The 24530-nt window shown below is 53.5% G+C and overlaps 5 protein-coding genes across 5 annotated transcripts; 2 read left to right on the forward strand and 3 right to left on the reverse strand.

The window, feature by feature from the left end:
- Positions 1–2260: 2260 nt before the first annotated feature.
- On the forward strand, positions 2261–2841 carry CGCS363_v002611 (uncharacterized protein; the record flags this gene model as incomplete). The annotated part of the gene is made up of 2 exons (XM_036634460.1): positions 2261–2378; positions 2630–2841. The coding sequence occupies 2 exons, from the start codon at positions 2261–2263 to the stop codon at positions 2839–2841; spliced, it is 330 nt and encodes a 109-aa protein (XP_036500401.1).
- A 4029-nt stretch (positions 2842–6870) lies between these two features.
- On the reverse strand, positions 6871–8682 carry CGCS363_v002612 (uncharacterized protein; the record flags this gene model as incomplete). Its single annotated transcript, XM_036634461.1, has 2 exons — positions 6871–8108; positions 8166–8682. The coding sequence occupies 2 exons, from the start codon at positions 8680–8682 to the stop codon at positions 6871–6873; spliced, it is 1755 nt and encodes a 584-aa protein (XP_036499215.1).
- Positions 8683–10484: 1802 nt separating this feature from the next.
- On the reverse strand, positions 10485–11326 carry kpr-4 (putative kinetochore protein spc25; the record flags this gene model as incomplete). Its single annotated transcript, XM_036634462.1, has 2 exons — positions 10485–11032; positions 11101–11326. The coding sequence occupies 2 exons, from the start codon at positions 11324–11326 to the stop codon at positions 10485–10487; spliced, it is 774 nt and encodes a 257-aa protein (XP_036499214.1).
- Positions 11327–13579: 2253 nt separating this feature from the next.
- CGCS363_v002614 (uncharacterized protein) lies at positions 13580–14338 on the forward strand (the record flags this gene model as incomplete). Its single annotated transcript, XM_036634463.1, has 1 exon — positions 13580–14338. One exon carries the CDS (start codon positions 13580–13582, stop codon positions 14336–14338), a length of 759 nt encoding a protein of 252 aa, XP_036499210.1.
- Positions 14339–19698: 5360 nt separating this feature from the next.
- Positions 19699–22262, reverse strand: ptaB (Transcriptional activator ptaB; the record flags this gene model as incomplete). The annotated part of the gene is made up of 6 exons (XM_036634464.1): positions 19699–20190; positions 20249–20569; positions 20617–20916; positions 20967–21647; positions 21700–21899; positions 21968–22262. 6 exons carry the CDS (start codon positions 22260–22262, stop codon positions 19699–19701), a joined length of 2289 nt encoding a protein of 762 aa, XP_036500393.1.
- Positions 22263–24530: the final 2268 nt, after the last annotated feature.

Consider the following 24530-nt stretch of genomic DNA (forward strand, 5'->3'; position numbering starts at 1 on the left):
GCGGGGACGACTTCCATTTTTTTGATTTTCAAGATGATTTTCAAAAATATCAGTTGCTCATCATGGTGCTCGACGGGTTACGAAGTCATTCCGAAAAAGATTATCTCGACATATAGAATGAGTGTCTTTTTACAGCAACTTATTCGGAGCGGGGGCAACGGGTGTTTCTGTTATGGGCTCACAACATTGGGAAATATCAAATGGGCGGTGGCGGGCAAAGACATGCGTTGCTATTGTTTTGCGGCAAATCTCCAAAGCTTGGAAACGGGGTCCGGGAAATACCTTTGGGAAAAGGTGGAGTTGGTCATGGTTTCGGTCCGGGTGGTCTGCTGGCGGTGAACCTTCCCGGGAAGGGGATCGGGCGGCACCCATTTGCTTTCTTGTGCCTCTTCTCTCATTATTTTCATTATTCGAAGATGGACCATTCTCATCTACTGCTTGGTCTTCCTGGGAGGGTCTTTTCTCTTGTCACGGGGTTTACAGGCATCTCCAGGGACATCGGGGAGTGTTGGGCGGTGGATTCTCTCGCACCTTGTCTGGGAGCACTTTTTCGCGAGCATATTTTGGAGACGTTGTGTTGTTTCTGGGGAGCAGGCATGACACGATAAATGGCTCTTGTGGTTTACTGGGTCTGGAGAAAGGGATACCTCTTTTGGGTGGTTGTACAGGAAATGCTCAAGACGTGAAAGGGTGTTCAACGGGGGGGTCAGACCTGAAGTGTCGGATCCCATGGCGCGAAGCCAGCAAGGCGCAAATGCAATATACGATATGTTCATCTCAACCTCGGTGTTCTCTTGGTGATGCGATCGAGCCTTGCGCTGAGTGATAACGTGCTCCGCCCCAACGTGCATGCAGCTGCGAGAAATGCTATCTGCTCTAGAGGATTCGGAACACGGGCGATGTCAGCAAACGTTCGGTCCCCTGTTGGACGATGAGGTTCGGATTGTCTTCGCTGGCTGACGACCTTCGTTGGCTCGGGACTCATGCACAGAAGCAGGTAAGGGAAGAAGAGTCAAGACATTGATACCCCACGGCCCCCGCGCTTACGCTACATTGAGAGGTGACTCGAAACCCGCATCTTTTCCCCCTGAGATCTGGCAGCACTCCTCCGCTCATGCAGAGCAGATATGCGGGTGATATGAGACGTTTAAATTGAACAATCGAATATTGCTACCGTAATATGCTAAATTGTACGTCCAACCCACCCCGCCCCCTTTTTTTTGCCCTTCTGGAAGGCAGTGTGTTTGTTGAGAGGGGCGGAGCAGCTGAGTGAGGGGCAGCGTAGCAAGCTCAGGCGGAAGGGGAGTTGAGTGACCGGCCCTGTCTGACTCTCCTTGTGCGAGAATGAAAGTAGACTGAGAATCTCCCCGGTTGCCCCGAGCTTTGCGTCTTGAACAATGTAGCCGCCGGGGATGCGACAGAGACAGAGACGGGCTGGGTATGCACATATCTAGCTAGGTAGGCTGGGTAAGGCGGTCTGTAAGGTAGGTAGGTCGCAGCCTGCTGCTGCCGTCTTTGCTTCTTCTTCTTCCCTCTGCAAGCTGCCGGCAGGGGCTGGGCGTGGTGAGGCAAGCAAGGGGCGGCGGCGGCGGGGGAGGGAGTGCTTGTGCTTGCGCTTGCCCCTGAAGGTGGATAGTGATATCACGTGACATGACGCCTCAGCTGAAGAATCTGCCCCACTCTTGCAAGTCAGATGCGACTTGTGTTACGAGGACCTCTGCGGCCTGGCTGCTCACATGATCTGATCACGTGATCGTCATCTGCCAGCTGCCAGGAGCTGTTAACGCCGAAGGCCAGGGGGAAGGAGGGGCTTGCAAATTGCTCAAAGGCAGTTGGGCAAGGTGGGAAGACGAGCAAACTCCACATGGTTTTCCCTTTTCCGCATCCGATGGTCAGCAAGGCACAATATTGGAGCTCGGGCCTGGGCCTGCGGGGCGCACCTCTGGCCTTCTTGCCTGCAAATGGATGTCACTTGCACGGAATGGGTAGCTGCGATGATAGTGACGTCAGTGCTTTCGGGTAAAAGCGATGGGAAGAGCTCGTCTTTGCCTAGGTAATGCAGCAGCAGCAGAGCTCTTTGACGGAAAGCGCATCATCGTCATTATCGTGGAAACCACATTCCTGTCTCTTTCAAAAACTAATTCCCTCAATTTTTCATTTTCTTTGCTCTAACACCTACGCATTGAAACCAATTGAAAGGAATCAAGCCTGCAAAAGTAATACTACACCACAACAAGACGACAAAAACGAAATAGACACAATGGCTTCCCGCTTCGTCCTCGCTTCCACCCCCATCGCCCGCGGCGCTTTCGTCGTTGGCAGACAGACCGCCGCCTTCTCGACGACGAGATTCATGGGCTTGAAGGAGTCTGCGAACCGTAAGTTGCCTCGACCTTTTCTTTGCGCCCCCAATCGTCTTGAGGACTGGAGAGGAAGCGAAGCTTTGCCTGTCACGATATTGTGACGAAGCTATCTACCCATGATACCCCACCCGTTCACGACATCATCACTTTATCCCCAAACCATCAAAAGCCCAATTCCCATCCCCAACCAGCCCTCCACTCATACCTCTTGCAACCCTTCTCAACAAGAAACAAAACAAGAGCTAACCATCTCCCCTAAGAAACAGAGACCGACCACGAGAAGCACAAGCAAGACTCCCTGCACAAGCAGAAGCAGGGCAAGGGTCACTGGAAGCCCGAGCTCGCGTCCGACAGCGAGGAGGCCCTCAAGGCGGACCGCAACACCGAGGGCGTCGACCCCAAGACGCTGGCGGAGCGCACCAAGAAGGCTGCCGAGGAGACGAGCAAGGCCGGTACGAGCATGCGCGAGGGGCTGTAAAAGCACGTTGTCGAGGGGATGATGGATGTTTTGTTTGCTTATTTGCTTTTTTGTGATTCCAGCTTGAACGCCTCCTTGTCACATGCCAACTTGCATGGTCTTGACAAGGCCTGGTACGCTTCCCACCCCATGCCATGTGCGCGCAACGGCGAACAGAACGAGACGCATAGAGTGTACAGAATCGCGTGTGAGAGACGGCTGTATGGGATTGCTGGGCTTATTATGAAAAGATTGCATGCGGATGAGGACGGGGTTCTCGGGCCGGAGTAATTGTATGTATGTTAGGCCTGGGTCTGGAATTGATCAGTTCGAACGACGCTACATGATGTTCTGGTGATGTTTGTGCTTGCACCGAGTTTTTCAAGGCCTGGGCACGCTCAATTCGCAGCTCGCCCTTCGCCAGCGTTAAACTTCAAAAGGCCATCCCTAGAGCTCACCTAAGGTCCAACTATTTATAAGTTAGGGTATGCAACTAATGGCTAACTCAAAAAACAAAAATTCTTCCGGCAGATTGGTGACTGCTGATTATCAGCCTCAATTAAATTTCCCGGTATGCTAAAGGCGATCATAGTCAAATCCACTTGGATGAGCCCCAACTCCGACGGCTCTCCGCTCCATAGCCCTGGTGCATGAAGCTGAAATACACAAGCAACAAGCTCAGTGACGGACGGCAGCAGTGTCGAGCCAGATCAGCGTACTCCAAGCGAAAGCAGAGCCGGTCTTTTTCAAGGAGAGAGTCGCACTATTTCTCAACAGCGCGTGAAGGGTTCGACGTGGCGTATTTCGCGTGGATCATAAATCATGGTATGTGATTTCCCGCAGCTTTTGTATTTCCTTCGATGGAGATGGTTTCGGCTCAGAGGCCTCTTGCTGCGGATATATTATGCCGTGGCGGAAGATCGAGTGACCAGACGACAAAATGCAACCCCTTGGATGTTTTTTGTCCTCTCCTCCAACTTGGAACGAAAGCTTTGAACTTCTGAATCTTGTCAAGCTACACAAACCAACAGCCGCCTCAACTTCTCTATGCCATCGTCCGGTGATGGCGGTATCCCCCACGTATCCTGCGGTATAAGTTCTGGCCAGGCGTCAGCATTCATGTACAGTTTCACACCTGGGACGGACCTTCTCCTCACAGATATAAGTTCCTTTCTTAATGATTGCATACTGCACTTCGGTAGAATCCATTGCCGGCTCGAATAAAATAGAATGCCTGTATGGTACGCTTTTTATGGAGCATGGGCCGTTGCGTCGCTGTCCGGTTCGGACACTCACTTCAAAGGCACTATAAAGCCCTTCTAGAAGTCTCCAGCTACACCTGCAGCAAACAATAAACAGCGTATTCGTACAGAGCGTTCAGGAAGTGAGCCCTTCGTCGCATGGTTGTAACACAAGTCACATTCTAGTATTAAGTCTAAGCAATGGCAATGGGTTCCTGAACACAGCTCTCGTCGCTTTCTTCTTCTTTTTATTCTCTTTGCATACACGGATGCTTCTTGTCTGATCCTATGTCTACCATGACAGATCTGCAGGTCCTCGTACCGGGACGAAGGGTATGTCCCGCATCGAGATATTCGCTAGATCTTCCGATTCAGCAACGGCGCCTACATCGCGTAGAAGAGTATAATTGTAAATCCATGGGTGTTTAATGCATAGCCAGATTTTATCATGTGAGATGTGCGAGGGGCTGCTCCCCAACCATTCCCAGCGCATGGCCTCTAGCGTCTACTCGTCGCAGCTTCAAGTCTATATATTGAGGTTTCCCAAGCTAGAACTTGTTCATCCAAGCCAAATAGGCCCGCTGTCATGTTGTAGATTGCTGCTTGAAGATGACTTGAGCTTTGGCCATCATGTCAATCATGGTCGGGACACACGCGAACCACGAAATTGAGACCGCAGCTCCGTCTGTCATCGTTATCATCTCCGTCCAGCTAGTATTATGTCTCCGGAATATCAGAACACTATGCACACAGCGCACGTTCTTTTCTTGAGACTTCTTTCTACTTTGATTGTAGATTGACATGATGCGTAAGACACCTCGGTCATCACAACGTGATGTGGTTGCTTAACCAGCATATTTGGCAGTGTCATTATCTCCGAATGTAGGTATCCCTGTTTATAGATGTCCCCAGTAAAGGGCATGCGCATGTCACAATCACAAAGTTGGAGCTCTCTCAGGCATGTCTGTTCCCCTAAACGTATATATATAATTCTTTTGTGGGCAATGCATTCTCTGGAAAGACGAGCACAATGCTTGTTCCCTGTCTATCCCTGTCACAACTTCCGGACTGGACATCCATCAGATGCAAAAGACCTAAATGGTTCGGGAACTTCTGCATGAAGCTTCTCTGGCAACGTAGATCTGCTTTCTGTCATCCTTGGATGTCCATCACTGTTACTCGACTGAATAATGCATGGCATGCAACTTCACAAAACCCTCCTCAACTCGAGAAGGTGAGACCACCCTGGTATTGATAGGCCGTGCTACTTATGTCTTGGTGACTTAATGACAAGCTCCTAGCATGCCGGAATGCATGATGATTGGTGGAGAGCTATCGTTTCATGAAAGGCAGTGAGCTTGTATAACCTAGATACCGATGCTCAGGTGCCATCTCGCTGGTGCAGGCTGCTAGCGGCACCTACATGGAGCCCATGGTTGTTTCCACGTCCCCAGCAAGCCGAAGAAGAAGAGTGGTTCCCACGCAAGCCGGCAGATCAGGGCTTCATAGTCGAAGAAAGAAGATACAAAAGGCTCGACGCCACACGCAAGGTATGGCGAAAGATGCGAGACCGCCCAACGGGATCAGCCGAGTACGGCCCCGTATTGAGTCGCGATTTGCCTTAGTGTACCAGAATGTTCATATGTTTAAAGAGTGCCTCCAAGCTGTACTAGACTGTCTTGCCAGGGGTCGTGGTTTCCACATGCCCGTCATCCTTTTGAATCATTTCCAGTGGATTGTGACTGCTATTCGCTAGGTAGTTACGTTTCAATCATCTCAGAGATCATTGTGGCCCTTGGACTCACCCATATACATCCCATCAGAGCTACTCGGTGGTCATAGCACGATTGCTGTTCCGTTTCAGAGGAGTAGGCAACAAAGCAGATTGAAGATCGGATCGCAGATTGATTGCTGTTTGCCAAGTTTCAAAGAGCAACGGCGAGGCCAGCCTTTTAAATGAACAACCTGCAGGGCTGTCAACAGCAGCGAGTTTTCTTCCCGTCTCGCGATCGTACCATAAATCATGGGAGAACTCTAGCCACAACCTCCCTCCGCCAACGTGAGAGTATATATTGATTCAAGAGCATGAAATAGTCGGCTCTCCGGGCAATATGTCTCCCTGCTTTTGACGTCGATTCAAGCTTCGTTTTCCCAACCATGATCAATCAAGATGCTGTTTGGGTATCGCGTAGAATATGGGAATACCTTCAGAATAAAAAGATCCCGATACTGGACGGCGGCAGCAACAGTTTGAGACGGACTTTATCGAAGTAACCGATTTCAAGACCATTCCGCCCTGGAGGAGCTGGAATCTCTTCATTGTTCCAATAGAGCAGAGAACACGCTTTTCGAATTTTGCCCCTGTTGAAGAGAGTAGGCAGCCATTGCGTAGACTTATATACTCGGCTTGCCCGGTACTAGTGGGACGTTCACCACATTCCGAGATGTACAGTCAACCCCCGTTAAGACTCACGACTTGGTTCGACCAGATTTCAATGGCACACGCTGTTCAAGATCTGACAGTCAACACTCGAATCAATGCCATTTTTTCCGTCCTCTACGCCAGAGCTTGAGCTCCCTTCCCTATAACCCACGCTACATTCTCCATAAATGCGAACCCGCCCGCCCAACGTCGCCAGACGCCGCCATGGGGTTACGCCCGTATAATTAGACAACGAAAAACATCATGCCAAAACGCCAGGTATGACCGCCCGCTCCCCAGGCGATCCCCATATATCCCTATAAGGTGCCGTGCGATTCAGGGGTAAAACACCATGACCCCCCAGAATCCCGCCTCTTCCACCCACACTCACATCTTCAAGTTATACGTCCCCGCCAGCTTCGGAAACGTCTGATGAAACGCCTGCCCCAGCGTCCAATTCTCAATCCTCCTCAAATGCCTCTCAAACACAGGGTTAATCACCACCTCGTCCGACTCCGGCACCTGCAGCAGCGTATCCGTGTCCTCATACCCCCAATTCAAACTCAGCGTCGTCGTGAACGGCACGAAGAAGTTGTCAAACAGGTACTCGCGCGGGTTATAGTCGCGGCACAGCTTCTCGCGCATCGCGGGGAAGGGCACGTGGTCGATCCAGGCCGGGTGCTCCGTGAACAGCTGCGACGGCCGCGGGCGCACCCAGTCGGGCAGCCGCTCAAAGTTTTCTTGTGTGGGCGAGATCTGCCAGCGCATGATGAGGAACATGATGTACAGCACGGCGACGCGCTGCGGCAGCGCCGAGAGGTCCGGGAAGGTGGCCAGGATGTCGGTGAAGACTTTCGACAGCGGGTGCGAGTACTTGCTGTTGGCCGGGTTGAGCAGCGAGAGGACGGAGGGGTAGCGTGGGCCGATGACCTCGTGCGCGGAGAGGCCGTCGGCGGCGCGCTGGCGGCGCTCGTGCAGGAAGTCGAGGAGGAGCGAGTCGAGCGGGCAGGTGGGGCCGCAGTTCTTCACCTCGGCGGAGTAGCTCGCGAGGGCGCGGGAGGGCTCGGACGGCGCGGATGACGGGGTGGACTGCGCGGGACCGTAGTCCATCTGGGAGGAGCGCGGGGTGTGGACGGCGGCGTTGGCGTTGGCGTTGGCGTTGTTGGCGTTGTTCGCGGAGGTGGAGGGGCCGGAGAGGGAGGGGCTGCGGGAGTGGGAGACGGGGCCGACGCCGGTCCAGTCGTGCTTCATAGGGACGTGGTGGTAGTGCGGGGAGTCCTGGGCGCCGTTGGGGCCGCTCTGGATCTTGCCGAGGCGGGCGTTGGAGTCGAGGAGGAAGTCGAGGCCGAGACGCTCCGGGCCGAGGTCGAGGCCGTGGCGGAGGTCCTGACGTTGCTGGTTGAGCATCTTGCCGGCGGCGTACATGTGGTTCGGGGGCGAGAGGTCCGGGATGCCGCCGCCACTACCGCCGGAGGTCTGCCAGTTTGCGGTGGGGTCCAGGGAGGCGGGCGAGGCGGCGCTGTTGGGCGTCGAGGCGTTGTTGGCGGACATGGGCCCGTTTGGGTGGTGGACCGGGTGGGAGTAGCTTCCGGATGGGGAAGGGAAGACCACAGGGTCTGGCGGTTCTGCGGGTTCTCGGTTAGGACCGTGCCGTAATATGCAGGGAGAGTGAGAGGGCTTACGTTGGACCGCTGGTGTGGATGAGATCAGCGGTTGGATGGAGGTGATGAAGGCCTGCAGACGGCGTTTGAGGTCCGCATTCTCCGCCTCAACAGCCTCCTTGGCGCGTAATACGGCCTGGAGTTCCTGATAGGGCTGCTGGGAGGTGAGCTCCTGGATGCGGCGCTCCAGCGTCTCGATCTGGTTCTTCGTGCGCTCGCGGATGGCTCGCTGGGCCTCCCTGTCGTTGGCGCGCTTCTTGGCCAGCTGCTCCGGCGTCAGGTTCGCGACGCCCCTGGACCCGGGCCCGGTCTTGCGCTTCTTGCCCGTCTCGGCAGGCGGCTGCGACGCCGGCGAGGTCCCGGGCCCGGCCCCGCCGGTCGGGGTGCCCGAGTCCGCGGCGTGTCCTCCATGTCCACCGGCAGGGCTGTAATGCGAGTCCGGGACGCTGCGCTTGTTATTGCTGTTCAGGACGGTGGTGGTTACCGACGAGGCCACGGAGCCGGCGGGACTGGGGTGGGAGACGGCATCGGGGGCCATATGAGAAGTCGGACACGGAGCCGGTGCAAGCAAGCCCAGGTGGGTCCCCCGGGAATAGTAAGCCGCGTCCGATAGGGAGGGGGTTCACCCTGCGGTACCCGTACCCGTAGCCCTACTCAGGTCAAGCTCCGCTCTCGGTCAGGGAGCCGGTCTTGGCCGTGATCGCGCGACGGCGGCGACGGCCGTGAGGCATAGAGGACTTATCCCGCAATTGTGGAGTCCAGAGCAGGAAACGAAATGCGGCGATTGGTACCGGGGGGTAAGGGGTTGATTACCGCCGTGTGGGCGGGATGGTTGCTTAACAGAAGAAAGAAATTTCGGGGCCCCTGGATACCTTCTTCCTGGGCTTTTTTTGCGGCTCCCTTGTTCTGGTGGCCGCCGCAGGAAACCAAACAAAACACCACACTCAAACGAACAGGTCCTAGGACCGGCGGTGCGGTGCAGCGCAGCGGAGCAGTGGGCAGTAGGAACGGAACGAAACGAATAAAAATTCTTGGTCAAAGTGCGACGAGGGGGTGGGAAAATGTGGTAAGGTATGATCTGAGGGGCGGGTTTTCCGGGGGGGTTCGCTAGCTGGCTTGCTGTGCGCTCTCACTCACTCAACTCACTCTCAGCTCAGCTGCACATCAACTCGCTTGCTTGCTTGGGAGCCTTGGATTGAGCGCAGCAGCAGCAGCGCGACGGACGGGAACAGGCGAATGGAATGGGGTGATAATGAATCATTCAGAAACCGAGGGACGGCGACGGAAGGCCAAGATCCCGAGTCATGGCCCAGCTCGGTAAACGGTGCTGATTTGCGCTAGCCTCGGGCATTTCTCGCGTTACTGCAAAATGCGGACAAGGGTTGGTGGGCTTGCGGATCTTTGAAGGATAGATGGGCCTTCCTCCTTGTCTTAATTCTTGGGAACTCCGGATGCAGCTGGCCAGATGTTTAAAGAAATTCAATTTTTTGTTTCTAATCTTTCCGCTCTCTTCCAGCTTTCCCCCTCCACCCTCGTGATTCCCAGACATCGGCTAAAATTCGAGGGCGGGGGAGACGAAAACTCAAAAAAGATGGTTTGGGTTAGAGTTTGTACAGACAGAGCATAGGTAGGCAGCTGGAACAACGCGACCTTCCTTAGCAGTACCTACAACAGCTTGTGTGTGTCGATTTGGCGCTATGGGCGTCGAGCTGATGCCACTTGTACGACTGCGAAGCACACACGGCTGCAGAACGTCCCAGGAACTTGCCGGTTCATGCGGTTTGTTCGCTGTCAGGACCGGACTGACTGACTTGTCCGTTTCCTCGTTTTCGCAGCGTAGGAAACAGGCGGTCAAGACCTCAACAGCCCAAGATGAGCAAGAAAGGGGGGAAGACTGAGAGACCATTATGCACAGACTTTCATCTGAATTATGCAGGTTAAGATGGGTTGTACACGACGACATTGCCAGCTTTATGCAAACATCTTCGACACTCATCTAGAAAGAAAATCAAGTCAGAGACATCTGGGAGGGTGGCGTCGGGATGGAAGCTCCGCCGTAGGGCGCGGACTGGCCGTCCTATCACAAGCTTCTCCTCGCAACAGTGTCTCACATATGACTGACCCTGAACAAAGAAGCACGGGAAGCCAAAGGAAAAACCATTGTTATTCTAGACCAGCAGCCTTAAATGCTAATCCGCCGAGCGTTCGAGCCAAAGCCAGCCCCCGCCAACCTGGGTATCCATTCAAAGCCAAAAAGCCATTATCGTTATCGTCAAACATCGTCATCTTACTCCAGACTCCCTCCGCCCAAGAAACACCAAAAACATTCGCACGACATCATCATGCCTTGACCGCTTCCACAAAGAGCTCCCGCATGCCCTTCAGCAGCACCGCGAGCTCTCTCGTCTCGTTGAGCTGGTCCAGCACCTTCTCCACGCGCTCGCGCTCCAGCTTGGGCCTGCAGTGCCGGATATCGTAGTCCCTGCTCGACGTCGAGAGCTCGAACCACGCCTCCCTGTCCCAGTCCTCGCTGTCGATGTAGCTGTAGATGAACTTGAGCCGGTCGTCCTGGCCCGCGCCTTCTATACGCAGGCCGAGGTTCTGCTGCCAAAACTCGAGCTCGGGAACGTTGAATCGCGACTGCGCCTCCAGCTGCGCGGCGTGCGCGCGCTGCGCCGCGACCTTCGCGTCGATCTCCTTCTGCGTCTCCTCGATCTGCTTCTTCAGCGCGTCTCGTGTGGCCAGGTGCTTGTCGCGCTCTTCCGACAGCTGGGCGATGGCGGCCTGCATCTCGCGCGTCTCGGCCTTTTCCTTCTGGACGGTTTGTTGGTGTGTGCTCGTCTTGTGCTGGAGGATCTCAATGTCCTTCTTCTTCATGCGTTGGTCCTCTGTGATACAGTCAGTCAGCATCGTTTGGGTATCGATACTGCGGGAATGCTGGCGCGGCCCGACGTACCTTGGAGTTCGGCAATGTTCATGCGAAACTCGTTCCTCTCCTCCAACACGCGCTTGCGCCCTTGCTCAATAAACCCGTCGAATCGTGAAGAGAATTTGTTCATGCGGTCGCGCAGCTCGTCGAAGCCGAAGTTCGCATTCGGGAGGGTGTCGGCGACCGATGGGGTTGCCATCAGGGACTGGCGGTTGATGCTCGCGGAGAGCGAAGATTCGAATGCTGACGACATCGTGGTTGCTGTATAGTGCTATGCTGTGCAAATCGTAAAATCGTTTCGAAGCGACGTGAGGATAGATTAGCAGCCTTCTGCAATCGCAATCGCATGTGACGGAAGAATGGGGTTAGGTGGGCTTGGGAAGTGGGAGGATATTTTTGGTGTTTATGTCACGCGTTGCTATGTCAACAATCTGGCAGGTGCCAGAAGGGCTGCTGACTAACGCTTTTGCTGACTATTCCACCCAGCCCCTGACCGGTTCAATAGCCTCCTTGGATAACATCTTCCGGCAGGATGCTGTTGAAACAGCTTCATGGGGTGATGGGATTATCTACTCTTCTGTTACCTATGTTTCAATTTGGCTCGCTTCCTGACTGAAGCAAGAGCGGCTCGTCCGGAAGCATGTGCGGGATTCATGTCCGGAGGCGGCCCCGCCTTCGGCGTCCCAAGCCGGACTTCACGGACTCAACGTGACAAAAATGCTCTAATGTTCAACAGTCAAAACCCCTAGGTGTTGAAGATCTGAAAATGCCTCGAGATGGGTAGACTGATCTATTCAGGCTATTCTCCCGGCTCTTTTGAGCTCACTCGGTCAGAGAAGGCCTTGTATCTTTCCAAGCTTTCTTTGGGCCAGTACTCTTCCATGGGCCCGTACTCCTCAAACACCACATCCCCCTCCGGAATATCAAACCACCTGTGCCTCTTACTTTCACCTCCAGCAAATATATGCGCATGCGGCCTCAATCCTCCCGAAGGAACGTACCTCTCCCCGTCCACAAGCCCATCAATCGTTCCCACCCGCACAATCTTCAGCAGACTCCTCGTCGTTCCCGAGTAATGGCTCCACAGCACCGTAAAGCACTCCGGACACCGCACCATGACCTGCCCCTCTGGCCCCGACGTCGCTGTCGGGATGCCTTTCCGCAGGAGCCGCGCCTCGGCCTCTTCGCCGGTTTCGCCGGTCGATAGCGTCGTGTGGACGCGGTCCGGCTCGTACAGCGCGTTGAGCGCGAATGAGGTGCCCGTCTCCCGTTGGCAGTACGTGCAATGGCATGCGTGGACGATGAGCGGGGATGAGGAGAGGGTGTAGCGGACGTGGGAGCAGGCGCAACGGCCTGTCAAAGGGCTCTCGCTCGTGGGGCTCTCATTTGGGCTCCTGGTATACGGTCAATTGAGAGAAATTTCCCGGCGGCAGCAAGAGCAGTACTCACCCCATGTCTGGATTTTCGACGAGGTTTCAAGGTAACAATGTTTTACGAATTGACAACTGAGATTGTTTAGGATAAGTAGATAGCGCTTTTCTTTGCAGGTGAGCATGCCAACCGAGATGCATATTGCGTCATTCCTATCCGTGGGGAAACACAACAGCAGCTTCGGCAGGGATACCTTCAAACTGACGTTTCCTCTCCTTACATAAAGCCAGTCTGCTCGACCTCTTCTTCGACTTGCAGACAATGTTATAAGAACCAGGTTCATGATCAAAGAAGACACGGAGCAAGACAACACCCCAGATCACGCAGGCATGAAAAGGCCCATAATGATGAACCGGAGTAAAGATAAGAAATCTTTAGATCAAGCACTCACAGTAATTCTTTCACGCAGCGTAGAATACCCTCTCTCTTTGGATTCGCTTAAGCTCCACACGTCTAGTTTACCAAGGCCAACATGGAGTCTTCTATCATTATCATAGCCACTTTGGCAATCACCTAGATAGGTTTCTCTCATTTTCATACTGGAGCCAACAAATGAAATAAAGTTTGATATCTCCATCTTTCTAGACAGCCAGACCACATGAGGGCGGTACAGTAGCTTTCAAGATGATTGAGAACAATGCGTTCGCTCTTCAGGGACATGCCTCAGACACCCTGTCGTTTGTATACTTACTTTAAGCTGTGAAAGACTACCGCACCAGATTGCGGGATTGTGAATAAATCTCAAGTCGATACCTCGCGGCCTGAATCACTACAAAGCCCCTAGCCCCGTATAAGAAGGACATTTCTTTCCCATCGCTGGGGCGACTTTATTTACGTGCCTTCAATGATAACTAAGGTAGATAAAGCAGTCACTCTCTTGAAAACCCATCCATTATCGTCGAAGTTTCCAAAAGCATCTCCCAAGAGCCTTGTATATCGAGGTAGCCTCAAACCAAGCATCAATCATCACCACAGCTCCCACATCAAAGCAATCCCACACCAATCTTGGGTATTATCCTCTTCTTTCCCCTCCACAGAGGGGTGCTTCACTAACAAAACCGAAATGCAGGTCAACATGGCCGACCCCCACATCATCCTCGAAACCCACCTCTACTCCTTGCCCCCCAACGGCGCTCCCCCTTGGATCCGCAGCTTCCACCTCCGCCTGTGCCCAACCGCCGCCACCAAGGCCGATATCCTCACCCTCGTCCGCAACTCCGTCGTCCGCATAGGCCGCGCCGACCCAGTCGTGGAAGCGCAGGTGACGCTCTTCTTCACGCGCAACGGCCACGTCGCGTCCCTCCCCGGAGCCAGCAACCTCGGCACCAACTGCGTCGCCGTCCCGATCTACCAGCCTCCTCAGCTGATCAACTACTATGTCTCGCAGCCGCAGCAGCAGATGGGTGCTCCCGGCTGGCCTCTGGGCCTCACCTACGCTAACGGCGTCAACTGGCTGCACTCATACGGCCCCGGAGGTATGATGGGTATGGGAGGAGGACAGCAGCAGCAGCAGATCATTGTCGGCGGTCAAATTGGCTTTATCAACGTCAATGTTCCATCTGTCAATGTATCTGGGGGCCGTCCGGTTGTGTCTGACGTTTTCAGGGAGGCTCGGCTCGATGGAATCGCGGAGGCAGCTTTGGGAGGACTGTTGGAGTGGGTTGGAGGACCGAACGGTCTGAAGCTGATCGTCATTGTGGATGTTGACGGACGGGATGTTCTGCCTGCGGTTATAACCCTGCCGGAGACGCCTTCGGTGGTCACCCCTCCCGGTGCTCAGGCTACTTCGCCTCCTGCTGCGGAAGATGCCCCCGCCGAGCCTACGGCCGAGTAAATACTTTGATGCCTGTGGTTAGGAAGAAAGACATTGGGCTGTAAAAGTTAACTAGCTAGGTTATTAGCTAGGTTAGAGGATTAAGCACGCTGGTTTCGAAGAGATTATTGAGTATAAACTGTAGCTCGAAGACGCTCGGTGATCCCTGTGACAACTCCCGTGAGGCAACCATCCGCCCAGATGTGCTCGGCTTGCACCAAGTATAAATGTTGAACTCGGCCCCTCATCTGGCTGCTCCAAATTTTCTAGTCGCTCTTTCATTGGCAATAGCTGTACAAAAGCTGAGTAGAGCTAGATGGCATGCCGCCGAGAACGCATACCACACCTGCTATCTGCTCTTTTCGTTGTATGGTTGCGTCTCAAGTATTCTGAGATGATTTCCACCAGGGGCGAGGAATATTGAGCGGAAAGTGCTGGGAGGAGGCTATGAAACGACATCTCGGCGCGCCCTCTTCAGCTGTCCCAGAGGATCTAAAACCCATACTTTGAACTCGTAGGAGATCCTCTTTTTTTTTTTTTTTTTTTTTTGAGATGTCCTCTTACCAGGAGACAAGATTTGTTCCACAAAAGACTCATCTTTTCGTGCCTGCGAAGCATCATGTTGAGGAAGTTTCGTGCTCGCCCAGTAGGTCTGGGAAGCATTATATAATGTAAAAGCCACCTACCGCCCACAAGATTCAAGATTTGTGTCATAACGGAATCAGCCTGTCCAAGGCCCCCGTGGGACATCTCTTCCATGGCGAAGAAGCATTGTACCGACACATATAAAACCTTTAGATCGCAGCGAACCCAGACCTGATGGCCCAACAATCTAACCAGCTCGATATCTTCTGATTGAGCTCCAGAGTCATTGGATGGACATAGGCAGTGCATCGCCAACGCATCCTGGGTTCTTGCTGACGGGTTTTCTCGAGCAGTACCCTTTATCGCAAGCAGAATACATCGCAGACCGTAGAGACAAATAGAAGTAAGTGAGAACACAGGGGGTTCCAGCATTTTGACCCATGTGTGGTACGTGAAGAATACATCAAGTATGAAGGCTAGGTGAGGTACAATGGCGAACGAACCATCATACTCCACATCCACCACCATCAGCAGCTGATTGGTCTGTTGTAAAATCCTAAAAGACTGGCCATTGTCTAATTAAATACCTTCTCTCCTGTGTCAGGCTTATTGCTCCCAAGCTGCATCAAGAACGTAAAACCCGAGGCATGGTGTCTTCTTGTATACTGGACCGCAATAGAGATTGTCGGTCACGCTGTTTACACATCTGATTCGTCGAGATCTGTCCGTCTTACACGTATGCCCACGATCTAAGCAAATCGGGGATAAGAAAATTGGCAATTGCCCGTCAATCGTCGTCGTCGGTCATCACTTTGGTATAAATAAGGCGATTATCATGCTTCTGCTAAGCGTTGTCTTTATGATGAAGGCAGCTACTTATTATTACATGCGATGACAGAAGATCCTTGCTGCTGACTCCAGCTCAGACTCAAGCGGCTCCCAAAGAGGGTCCAGTTATGCCCCATTGCTGTTGTTGTCTAGGAATTGGTGGACATTTATGCGCCTTTATACTATCCATCACCAAACACAACACGACACTAATCAACTCTACTAATTCCCTCCCTTGCCATGACGAATGGAGTCCGCATGTATAAAATTTGCAGTCAAACGGACCATATGCCACACCAAATGAACTCTTCATAAGTTATTTGGAGTCTCTGACATGCAAGTTTGAGCTATGGGGACGCTAGGTGATCCCAAAATATCTCACCACGCCCAAAAGTATTTGGTTGTGTCAACGTGATTGCTGAAGCAATAAACTTGAATAACAGATAGTATACACCGAGGGGAATAGGGATATGAGATCATAAAGGAGAACACTGTAGTTCCTAGCATCTCGATGTATCATGCATCGGACTTCAAGATCACGCGAGGTGTTCGGCCTTACCTGTCATTCCACGAACGCACAATTAGACTTCCCCACAGCGAATTGTCCCTGGGGCAATTCAATATGCAAAGAAAACATCATTAGGCTTTATGATGCCTCTTTTCCCACGCCAGACCTCCCTTTCATGCGCTACAGAAAGTATATCAAGACATAGCCATGCTATCTTCAATCTTACCAAACCGCAATATGCGGCGCTCCTCCCCTACTTTACGCGTTTAGCTTGGTCGTGGTCAGATTGTCTCACACGCACTACGATACCTTCCTCTAGTTAATCATAACCAGAAGCGTATTCTCTAATCCATCGTCGTCCATAATTCCTTATGTATACGTGACACTAGAGTCCTCAGTCGAACTTTGTCCCCACAAGCAACAGGTTACCCCTGAACTGTGGTGAAGAACGAACTTGCGCTTGTCTTAGTTTCAGAAGCAAACTATATGGCGGGGTTACACGTCATTTGCCGTTGCTGATCTTCTTAAGATCGCATATAGATTCGGACGCCCTTTTGTCCTGGTTCCACATCATGACCACTTGCCTCATACCGGCCACCGGTACCACACATATCTAGAGCAACCAACCATGCAGACTGCCTCAGACACAGTCTCGCATTATAAAAGCTTTCTTAGCGTCACAAATTTCATCTCGGTAGTTCATGATCATCGATGCCTGGCCTCGTTGGCTCCTCTACGTGCCAGCCCAACTCCGTATAGTTACTGCTATGACGACTGCCCACCGCTCAGGATAGCGTTCGTTGTATGACTTGCACGTAACATGTCTTCGTCTCTGTCATCACGACCTTATTCCATTTGGTGTCAAAGTCCGGTAATAGGAAAGACGAGACACATGTCAGCCAGCCGTGTTAGGATCACACTAATCCTCACCAGTTGCGATGGGATTGTAGCAACGAAAATTGCCTCCTGACAATGGGCCCAGTCACACCGAATTGACATCTTTCACGGTTTCGTCGCAAAAACTCTTTGAGTTTCTTACCAGAAATTATAGCTGCAAATCCTCAGTCAACATGCGTCAGTCATCATCCGCTGACATTCCGTGAGAAGTACATCCTCAGACGCCACCGCACCCACAAGAGAAATAGCGCAAAACGTTTAATTTGGACTAATTCGAATTGAAGTCTTATCGTGCTTTACCCTAGTCAGCCACTTCTCTCACTCAAAGAATACCACAAGGCGCATCATCTTGTTCCCTCGTCCGTCACTCCCAGTCGCATCTTCGTATTCCGACGGCGGCGACGAGCATATACCCTTACTTCCTCCCCCACAAGTAAGATATCTTGCGAGAAACTTATCAGGGAGACATTGAAGTAAACTCCGCGCGGATAACACCATCGCTCGCAAGGATTGCGTTCTTCTTTCTCTCCTCCCTCCTTTGGAATTTCACTTACATATATAGTAAGACAATACGAAAGCCGGCCGGCCCTATGTTAGATGGCATATATAAATGCAGGTTTCCCACCAACCAATGCTCCCGCGATCTGCAATGAATGCTATTGTGGGAGAGAAATTGAAAGCAGGAACGACCAACCTGAAGTCAACGCAATACTGCTCGTACACCAGTCAGTCTACCTACCACGCCCGGAGCAGCAACATAGACAGCTTGACGAACAATTTCTCCATGTGTACCTGAGAATACTCTCAGGATGCAAGAGAAAGACAACGTTTAAACAATCAAACCTTCCGAGAGACTCGACCGCGAGGATCCCACAACACGAACAGCTGGATCTCAGATGCTCCTGTGCGGAACTAAGGCCATACCATCCAGACCAAGACTCGAGCCTTGATGATTCTGCCGCTCAAAGAAAAAAGACAATCGCATCCCCATCTTTTAACCACCCTCTTCATGCTCCCGAGCACAGCTTCAAACTGCCAACCCCCAATAGGATATATAAACATGACCTTGCTACCATTTCCCTCTCTCGACAAAGTCAGCGGCAATACCGCAGAAGTTGGCGAAATTGAGTCAATAATTTCGCTCTCAACTTCGTTTTCGTGACATGACACCTACTCGAGGGACATCCAGCACCAAAACAACCTTCCCTGTCCCTCCCCTTCGTCCTTCATCACTTTCTCCAACCGAGGGAGCATTCAACCACATCGCCTAAGCTATCACCACAGTAGCCTTGTCCCCCTGGGTTCGAGTACATCAAGGAAAGCCTTGCCTTCCGACCCTTCCCGAGAAGCGTTGAGCATCTTGAAGCTGATTGATCGAAAAGCCTTGCTTGATCTATCCGTGTCCTGTTATTAAGAAAGGAAACTCTCCAAGCATTTATATCAGCAGATATTTCAATTCTTGGAGTATTAACCCATCTCTCGGCGTTGGGACCCCCTAGAGACCAGCCTGCAAGCTGGAAGCCCACCCCCGCGAGCTTCTCTTATCCTTCAATATGCCCCCAACCTACCAAATCTTCCAGGCAGATTCAACCGTTGGACCATTCATATCACCAAATTAGATTCACGCATCACCAAAGCGCATATAGACAATAACTAATCAAGTTTTCCTGTCAAAAATCTGGGTATGCATATTCCTTTCCGACAAGAGACTAGGTATTTGAGATAAGAACTTTGAAAAAAAACAAAAAGACGAGAGAGGTACGCAGAGCAATAGCAAGAGTAAAGCACGTTTGAGAGACAATAGACAAGAGACACTGCGCCGACAAAACACCAAATCCCTCCGCCGCCCTTTGATAAAACTTCCGCCAGGAAATTCCACAAAACTTTCTTTTTTTTTAGAAACCCATCATCTTTCCCTCCCCTTTCTCAAAACTAGTTCCTCGCCAAATACAACTATGAGACGTTTGGTAAGACTTATCGAGGTTTGGACGGGAAACAAGGATCAACAGCTTCGCGACCTAAAGAGGTAGGGAAAATAAACATGAAACAGTGAGCCCGATCTGGACAATAGGTCGAGCATGATATCGTACAGGGGGAGGTTGATTTTGTGTGTGTGGAGGCACAAATCGGATAACATTAAATGTCACCTCGGATTAGCCTCTGCGCGTCTCGTTCGGGACGGGCGACAGCTTGCTGCCCTTGCTCCCTTCGACAACCGCGAGTGCGCCGTTAACGTTATTAGACCTCCAAGTGCGCTGCAGGCAATTGGTGATGTCTCATCTCGTGAACGAGCAGGAACTTGCCTGCCCCCCGAGATTGAGATCTGGCCATCGAACGAGAACGCGCGAGGACCTTTGGTCGGGTATGATCGCCAGCCAGCACCGAACGACCGATATGCTTGCCGAACACCCGCAATATGAACAGCCCTGAGAATCCCAGAGCCAAAAAGCCAAGCACTAGACGCCGCCATGCTGCATAATGATGACATAAAAAAGGCATTACTGAGCCTGGTTGTCCAGGCTCGTATTAGAGCAGAACCTTGATGACGACGTGATCCTCAAGGTTACGCCGGGTTACCCTTCAGCCTCTTTTGCATCCGCGGCGTGGGCGGCTTGCCCTTGTTCTGGACACCGTTCACCTGAGGGCCGCCGGGTGTAGGGGCGGAGGAACCATCTTCTTCCATCTTTACTCCAGAGGGACGTCTTCGCTTGTTGGAAGCCGGAGATGTGTTCGCACTAGGTCCGCTGGAGCTGGTTCCCTGCTGGCTCTGCTGCATCTGCATGCCGGGTGCCTGCATGTGGCCCGGAGCTGGGCTACCGGTGACATGAGGCGACCCAGGAAGCTGCATATGCGGCTGGGCTGGGCTCGCGCCCATTGGGAATTGCCCAAAGCTGGGTGTCCGCGGGCCCTGGCCGGGCATGGCCTGACCGTTCATATTTTGCGGCGCGGAGTTGATCTGGCTGACGTACTGCTCGAGGGCGGCGTACGGGCCGAGGTTGTTGTGAGCATGGCAGTAGGAGAACAGAGGGTTCATTTGGCCGATCACTTCAGCAATCTGCACGTCATCATTAGTGTCGATGATCCGTATGCATGCACGGGTGAGCGACGCTTACCTCGAGGAATTGGAAGACAGCTTCCGTAACGCCCATGCCCCTCTTCACAGCCGATTCTGGCAGGTCCACTAGGGCGTCGGGAGGGGGATGTTGTGGGGACTTCATCATCCTGGCCTTGCCCTTCTTGCTCATCTCCGGAGAGGCTTTGCTGTCTTGGGAGTTCACCTTGTGCCACTCCTTGACCCAGTTATGTACGGGCTTCGCAGCCTCAATGACGGCCTTGCGGGAGATGTATTCTTCGTGGCTGCTTGTCAAGAACTCGAAGAGTTCAATCTTCTGCTCTGCGTCGAAATGAGCTCGGACGGTACCGTTTGCGACAAGCTATCCGAGTTAGTATTGGCATCACAGAGAGACGGAACCAGACTTACGTGAGAGCCGTTATCGAACCAGTAAACTAGACTCGACTTGGTGTTCTCAATCCAGTGGCCATCCCCAGGCAGCGGTCGATCCGTGGTGCCCTTCTCCATGATCAATTGCATGTTCTTGACCCCACTGTCGAAGTGCGTGTGGAAGTATCGTGGGAGCGCGGGGTATGTGATTTCGTATTGCTTGTCGGCTTGATCTTCGATGTCGGTGATGTGGACAGAGTGACGGAAGACACCCTTGGTGGAGAAGAATTGGTTCACGAACATGTTCCAGTACGTGAGGTCGTCCTTGCCCTTAGATCCCTAAAAGTCAGTCAGCACGATGCCTGCGGTAACTTTCAAATGCGACGTACAGTAAAACCGCTCAAGTGTTCGCTGAACTGCATGAGCTTCAGCAAGCAATGTCCCTTCATTCCTTCCCTCCTTTGCTGCTGGGCCTGCTGCGCGAGAGCCATGCTGTTGGCCATGGCGGCCTGAGCGGCAGCAGCCTGCTGTGGGTTCACCTGAGGTTGTCCAGGCTGAGGTTGCATTTGAGGGGGGCCTTGCGGTTGAGGCTGAGTCTGGGGAGGCTGCGGCTGTTGATTCGGTTGTGGACCTGGTGTTTGCGAGGGAGTGGGTTGACCAGCAGATTGCGGGTTGACAGGCTGCGCGGGCTGCTGCTGCGGTGTCTGTTGAGGGGTTTGCTGGGGCTGAGGTTGCGGCTGCTGAGGTTGGCCTGGAGGTTGCTGACCCTGTTGTTGTTGCTGCTGCTGTTGCTGCTGCTGCTGAGCCTGCGCCTGCTGTTGTTGCTGCTGCTGCTGCTGTTGTTGCTGTTGCTGCTGGGCCTGCTGCTGCTGCTGTTGCTGAGCTTGCTGTTGCGCTTGCATCGAGGCAGCCATCTGCGCCTGCTGCAGCTGCATGTGTTGAGGGTTCATCTGGACTGGCTGACCGGGCTGCTGGCCTTGTTGTATCTGCTGGTTCTGCTGCGCGACAGCCTGCTGCTGGAGAGCGATCTGCTGTGCCAACATCGCCTGGGCCTGGGGAGTATGCGCCTGCTGTAGATTTTTGTCAACATTCTGGTCACCCGCGCGGGCGCGCTATACATACTGGCCGCATGCCCTGCCTCATGGCCGCCATCTGGGCCGCCATCTGGGGGTTCATGGGCATGCCCATAGGCATGCCATTGACACCCATGTTCGCGTTGAAGGCTTGTTGAGCCATGAGCGCCTGCCTAGCCTGCTGCTGCTGCTGGAATAACCTCTGCTGCGCCATTTGGGTGGCATGCGCCATCGCGGCCGGGTTGTTGACTGTACGTCGAGGTCAGCGGGGGGAGGAACATAGGACGAAAGGGGACGCGGAGAGCCGTCAAACATACAATTCTGGGCGAACTGGTTCTGCTGGAACATTGGGTTCTGGGGGTTGAGGTGCTGCAAAGCGTGAGCGTTCGGACCACCAGCACCCGGCGGCATGCCGCCCATCAACTGGTTTGGATTGACCTGACCACCAGGCCCTGATACCGCCATGTGCATCTGGTGAGGCATTCCACCACCCGGCGGGCCTTGCTGATTTGGGTTGTGAGGCATACCCGGGCCCATGGGATGGCCTGGGACGCCTGGATGTTGTTGCATGCCGGCAGGATGACCTGCAAACGATGGTCCCATACTCGTCATCATGTCTTCAGCGTGTCGATAATCCACGGCGTGGATATCGACGTCTCTTCCCTCCGCACTATCTCATGCGCCTGCAGAAAACACCCGAACGTGGCTCTCGTCTCGAATAGAAATGGGCAATCGGCGGCCGCGAAGCAAAGCAAACACGAGGGCGTTGCGGGCGTGGTGGGATGCGAGCGTGGGAGTTTGGGTTGCGATGGCGCGACGCGAAGAAGCGATGGGGGCAGCTGGCGTTCGGGATTTACGAGACGCGGGAGAGTGGTCTCTCAATCGCGCGGATGCGGGTTGCGTGGGCTGGCGGGCTTCGACTAGCGTTATCGGGGTTTGCGATAGGAGAGCAAGTCGTTTTTTGCCCGTCGTGATGGTGCAAGTTTTGGGCGGCCGGGTCAACAGGCGAAAGGGGACCGAGAAGGCATCGATGATCGACGTGGAGGACGGAGGACGGAGGACGGGGGCGGGAAGAAGGATAATTTGGGTAGGGAAGTTGGTCGGGGATGCGACGACAAACAAAAGAGCTGGATGGGAAAGGGTTCGGGGAGTGGGTGGGTGCGACTAAGGCAGCCCGATGACGGGGGAGAAGGGTGCTGGGCCTGGGACTGGGAAGCCTGCGGGAGGAAGAGTGAGAGAGAGGGAATAGGTGTGCGTGTGTGCGAGAGTGGAAGAGCCCGAGCTGCTGGAGCGAGAGAGACAGAGAGGTAGGTAGGTAGCGAGACAGACTGACGGGCGACGAGCGAGTCGGGGGGTCGGAAAAAAAGCGTGGCGTGGCGACGGAGAAGGTAAAATGGAGTTGTTGGTTTATCGCAAAGGTAAAGGTTTCCGGGGCCCGTACAGGCAGAGCAGATACAGTAGAAAGAGAGTGTGCGAGAGTCAGAGATACGACGACGTGGTGTCGAAGGGTCGCGAGATAGCGGGAGCGAGGTGAGGCGAAGCGAGCGGACAGACTCAGTGGGTTGAGAGGTCTCGTGAGAGAGTGAGTGGGTGGACGGAAAAAGACGACGAGGCCCAGAGCCTTTTTCTTTTTCCTTCAGCACGCAGGCGCAGACGTCGTCGACGATGACATTCGCGGCGGCGGCGGGTTTATGTTGTAAGATATCCAACAAGCCCGATATTTATTGCACACGTCGAGAGACCGGGAGACAGCGAGAGATGAGCACTGCAATGTGCTGCGCTGGCGAGCAGGAACAAGCCTTTTTTTCGCGCGTCGCCTTACCAGGAAGACGGGAGAGTGAGCGAGATGCGGTACAGGTCCAGAGGTAAGGTACTAGCTATCTGGACCTGATGAATTGCGGATTTTGGGGGGTCGAGTGGGTTGGGCTGGGTAGCGTGGTAAGGTTGGCAGCAGCGTGGCAGCGTATCCGTAGCGCGTGCGGTGCCAGCGCGCTGGGGTCGGCTGGCTGTCCGTCTGTCGCTGTCTGTCTGGCTAGCCGGTGGGCTGGAGAAGGGACGCAAAGACTCAAAGTGGGCTGCCCGAGCTTCTTTTCCCCTTGTCCACGTCTTTCTTGCTCAGCGGGCAGACAGCGAAACCGAAAGTCCTATTCCTTCCGTTCGTCTTTTGGGTGGGTGTCGTGTAAAGCTAACGTGGTCCTCTTGTGTCTAAAACGCAACACGGGACGAAGTTGACGTTCGGAACCCCGAAAGAACAAAATGAAGCCAAACACATCAAAAATTCACAGACAGAAAAAATTTAAATTAAGGAATTAGACACTCGACCCAGGGGCGCTGATTGGAGGGGGCGCTCAACGTGGTGTTGCAGACAGGTTGCAGCGTCACAGAGAGCTCTCCCTACAACACCTACCTGCTAGGAGACAGCAGACAGCAGACGACAGAGAGCACAGCAGATGGGTGGATGGCTGCTCGGGCTGGGGAAACAGGAACAGAGCAGGGACGGCAAGGAAGCGCGAGAGGTGGGCGGGCGGCCAGCATGCCAAACTGCCAATGCCAGACGCACCTCCCAGCCCGAACCCGCCCTTTGCCCTCTTTGGATGGGAAAAGCGGGCTTCTATTCCATTATAGCGGTACGCTATGTATCTATCGAGCACAGCATGCATGGATATGCCGGAATTCGGTGGCGGGAAGCTCCATTTAAACGCGGGAATATGCCTCTATCCACAACGGCCGGCGATCAGGCGGCTTATGCATCAAGAGCAAAGCAAGCTTTGTCTTTCTTCAGCGACCCGCGCGTCCCAAGGGGTTGAAGCATCTGTCGCAAAGCAGGAGGCAGGAGGTTCTGCCTTGTCATGGTCACCGACGGGGGCAGCGCAGCAGCAA

Source organism: Colletotrichum siamense, assembly GCF_013390195.1.
Source record: "Colletotrichum siamense strain Cg363 chromosome Unknown KSG_Cg363_contig02, whole genome shotgun sequence".
Taxonomy (NCBI): domain Eukaryota; kingdom Fungi; phylum Ascomycota; class Sordariomycetes; order Glomerellales; family Glomerellaceae; genus Colletotrichum; species Colletotrichum siamense.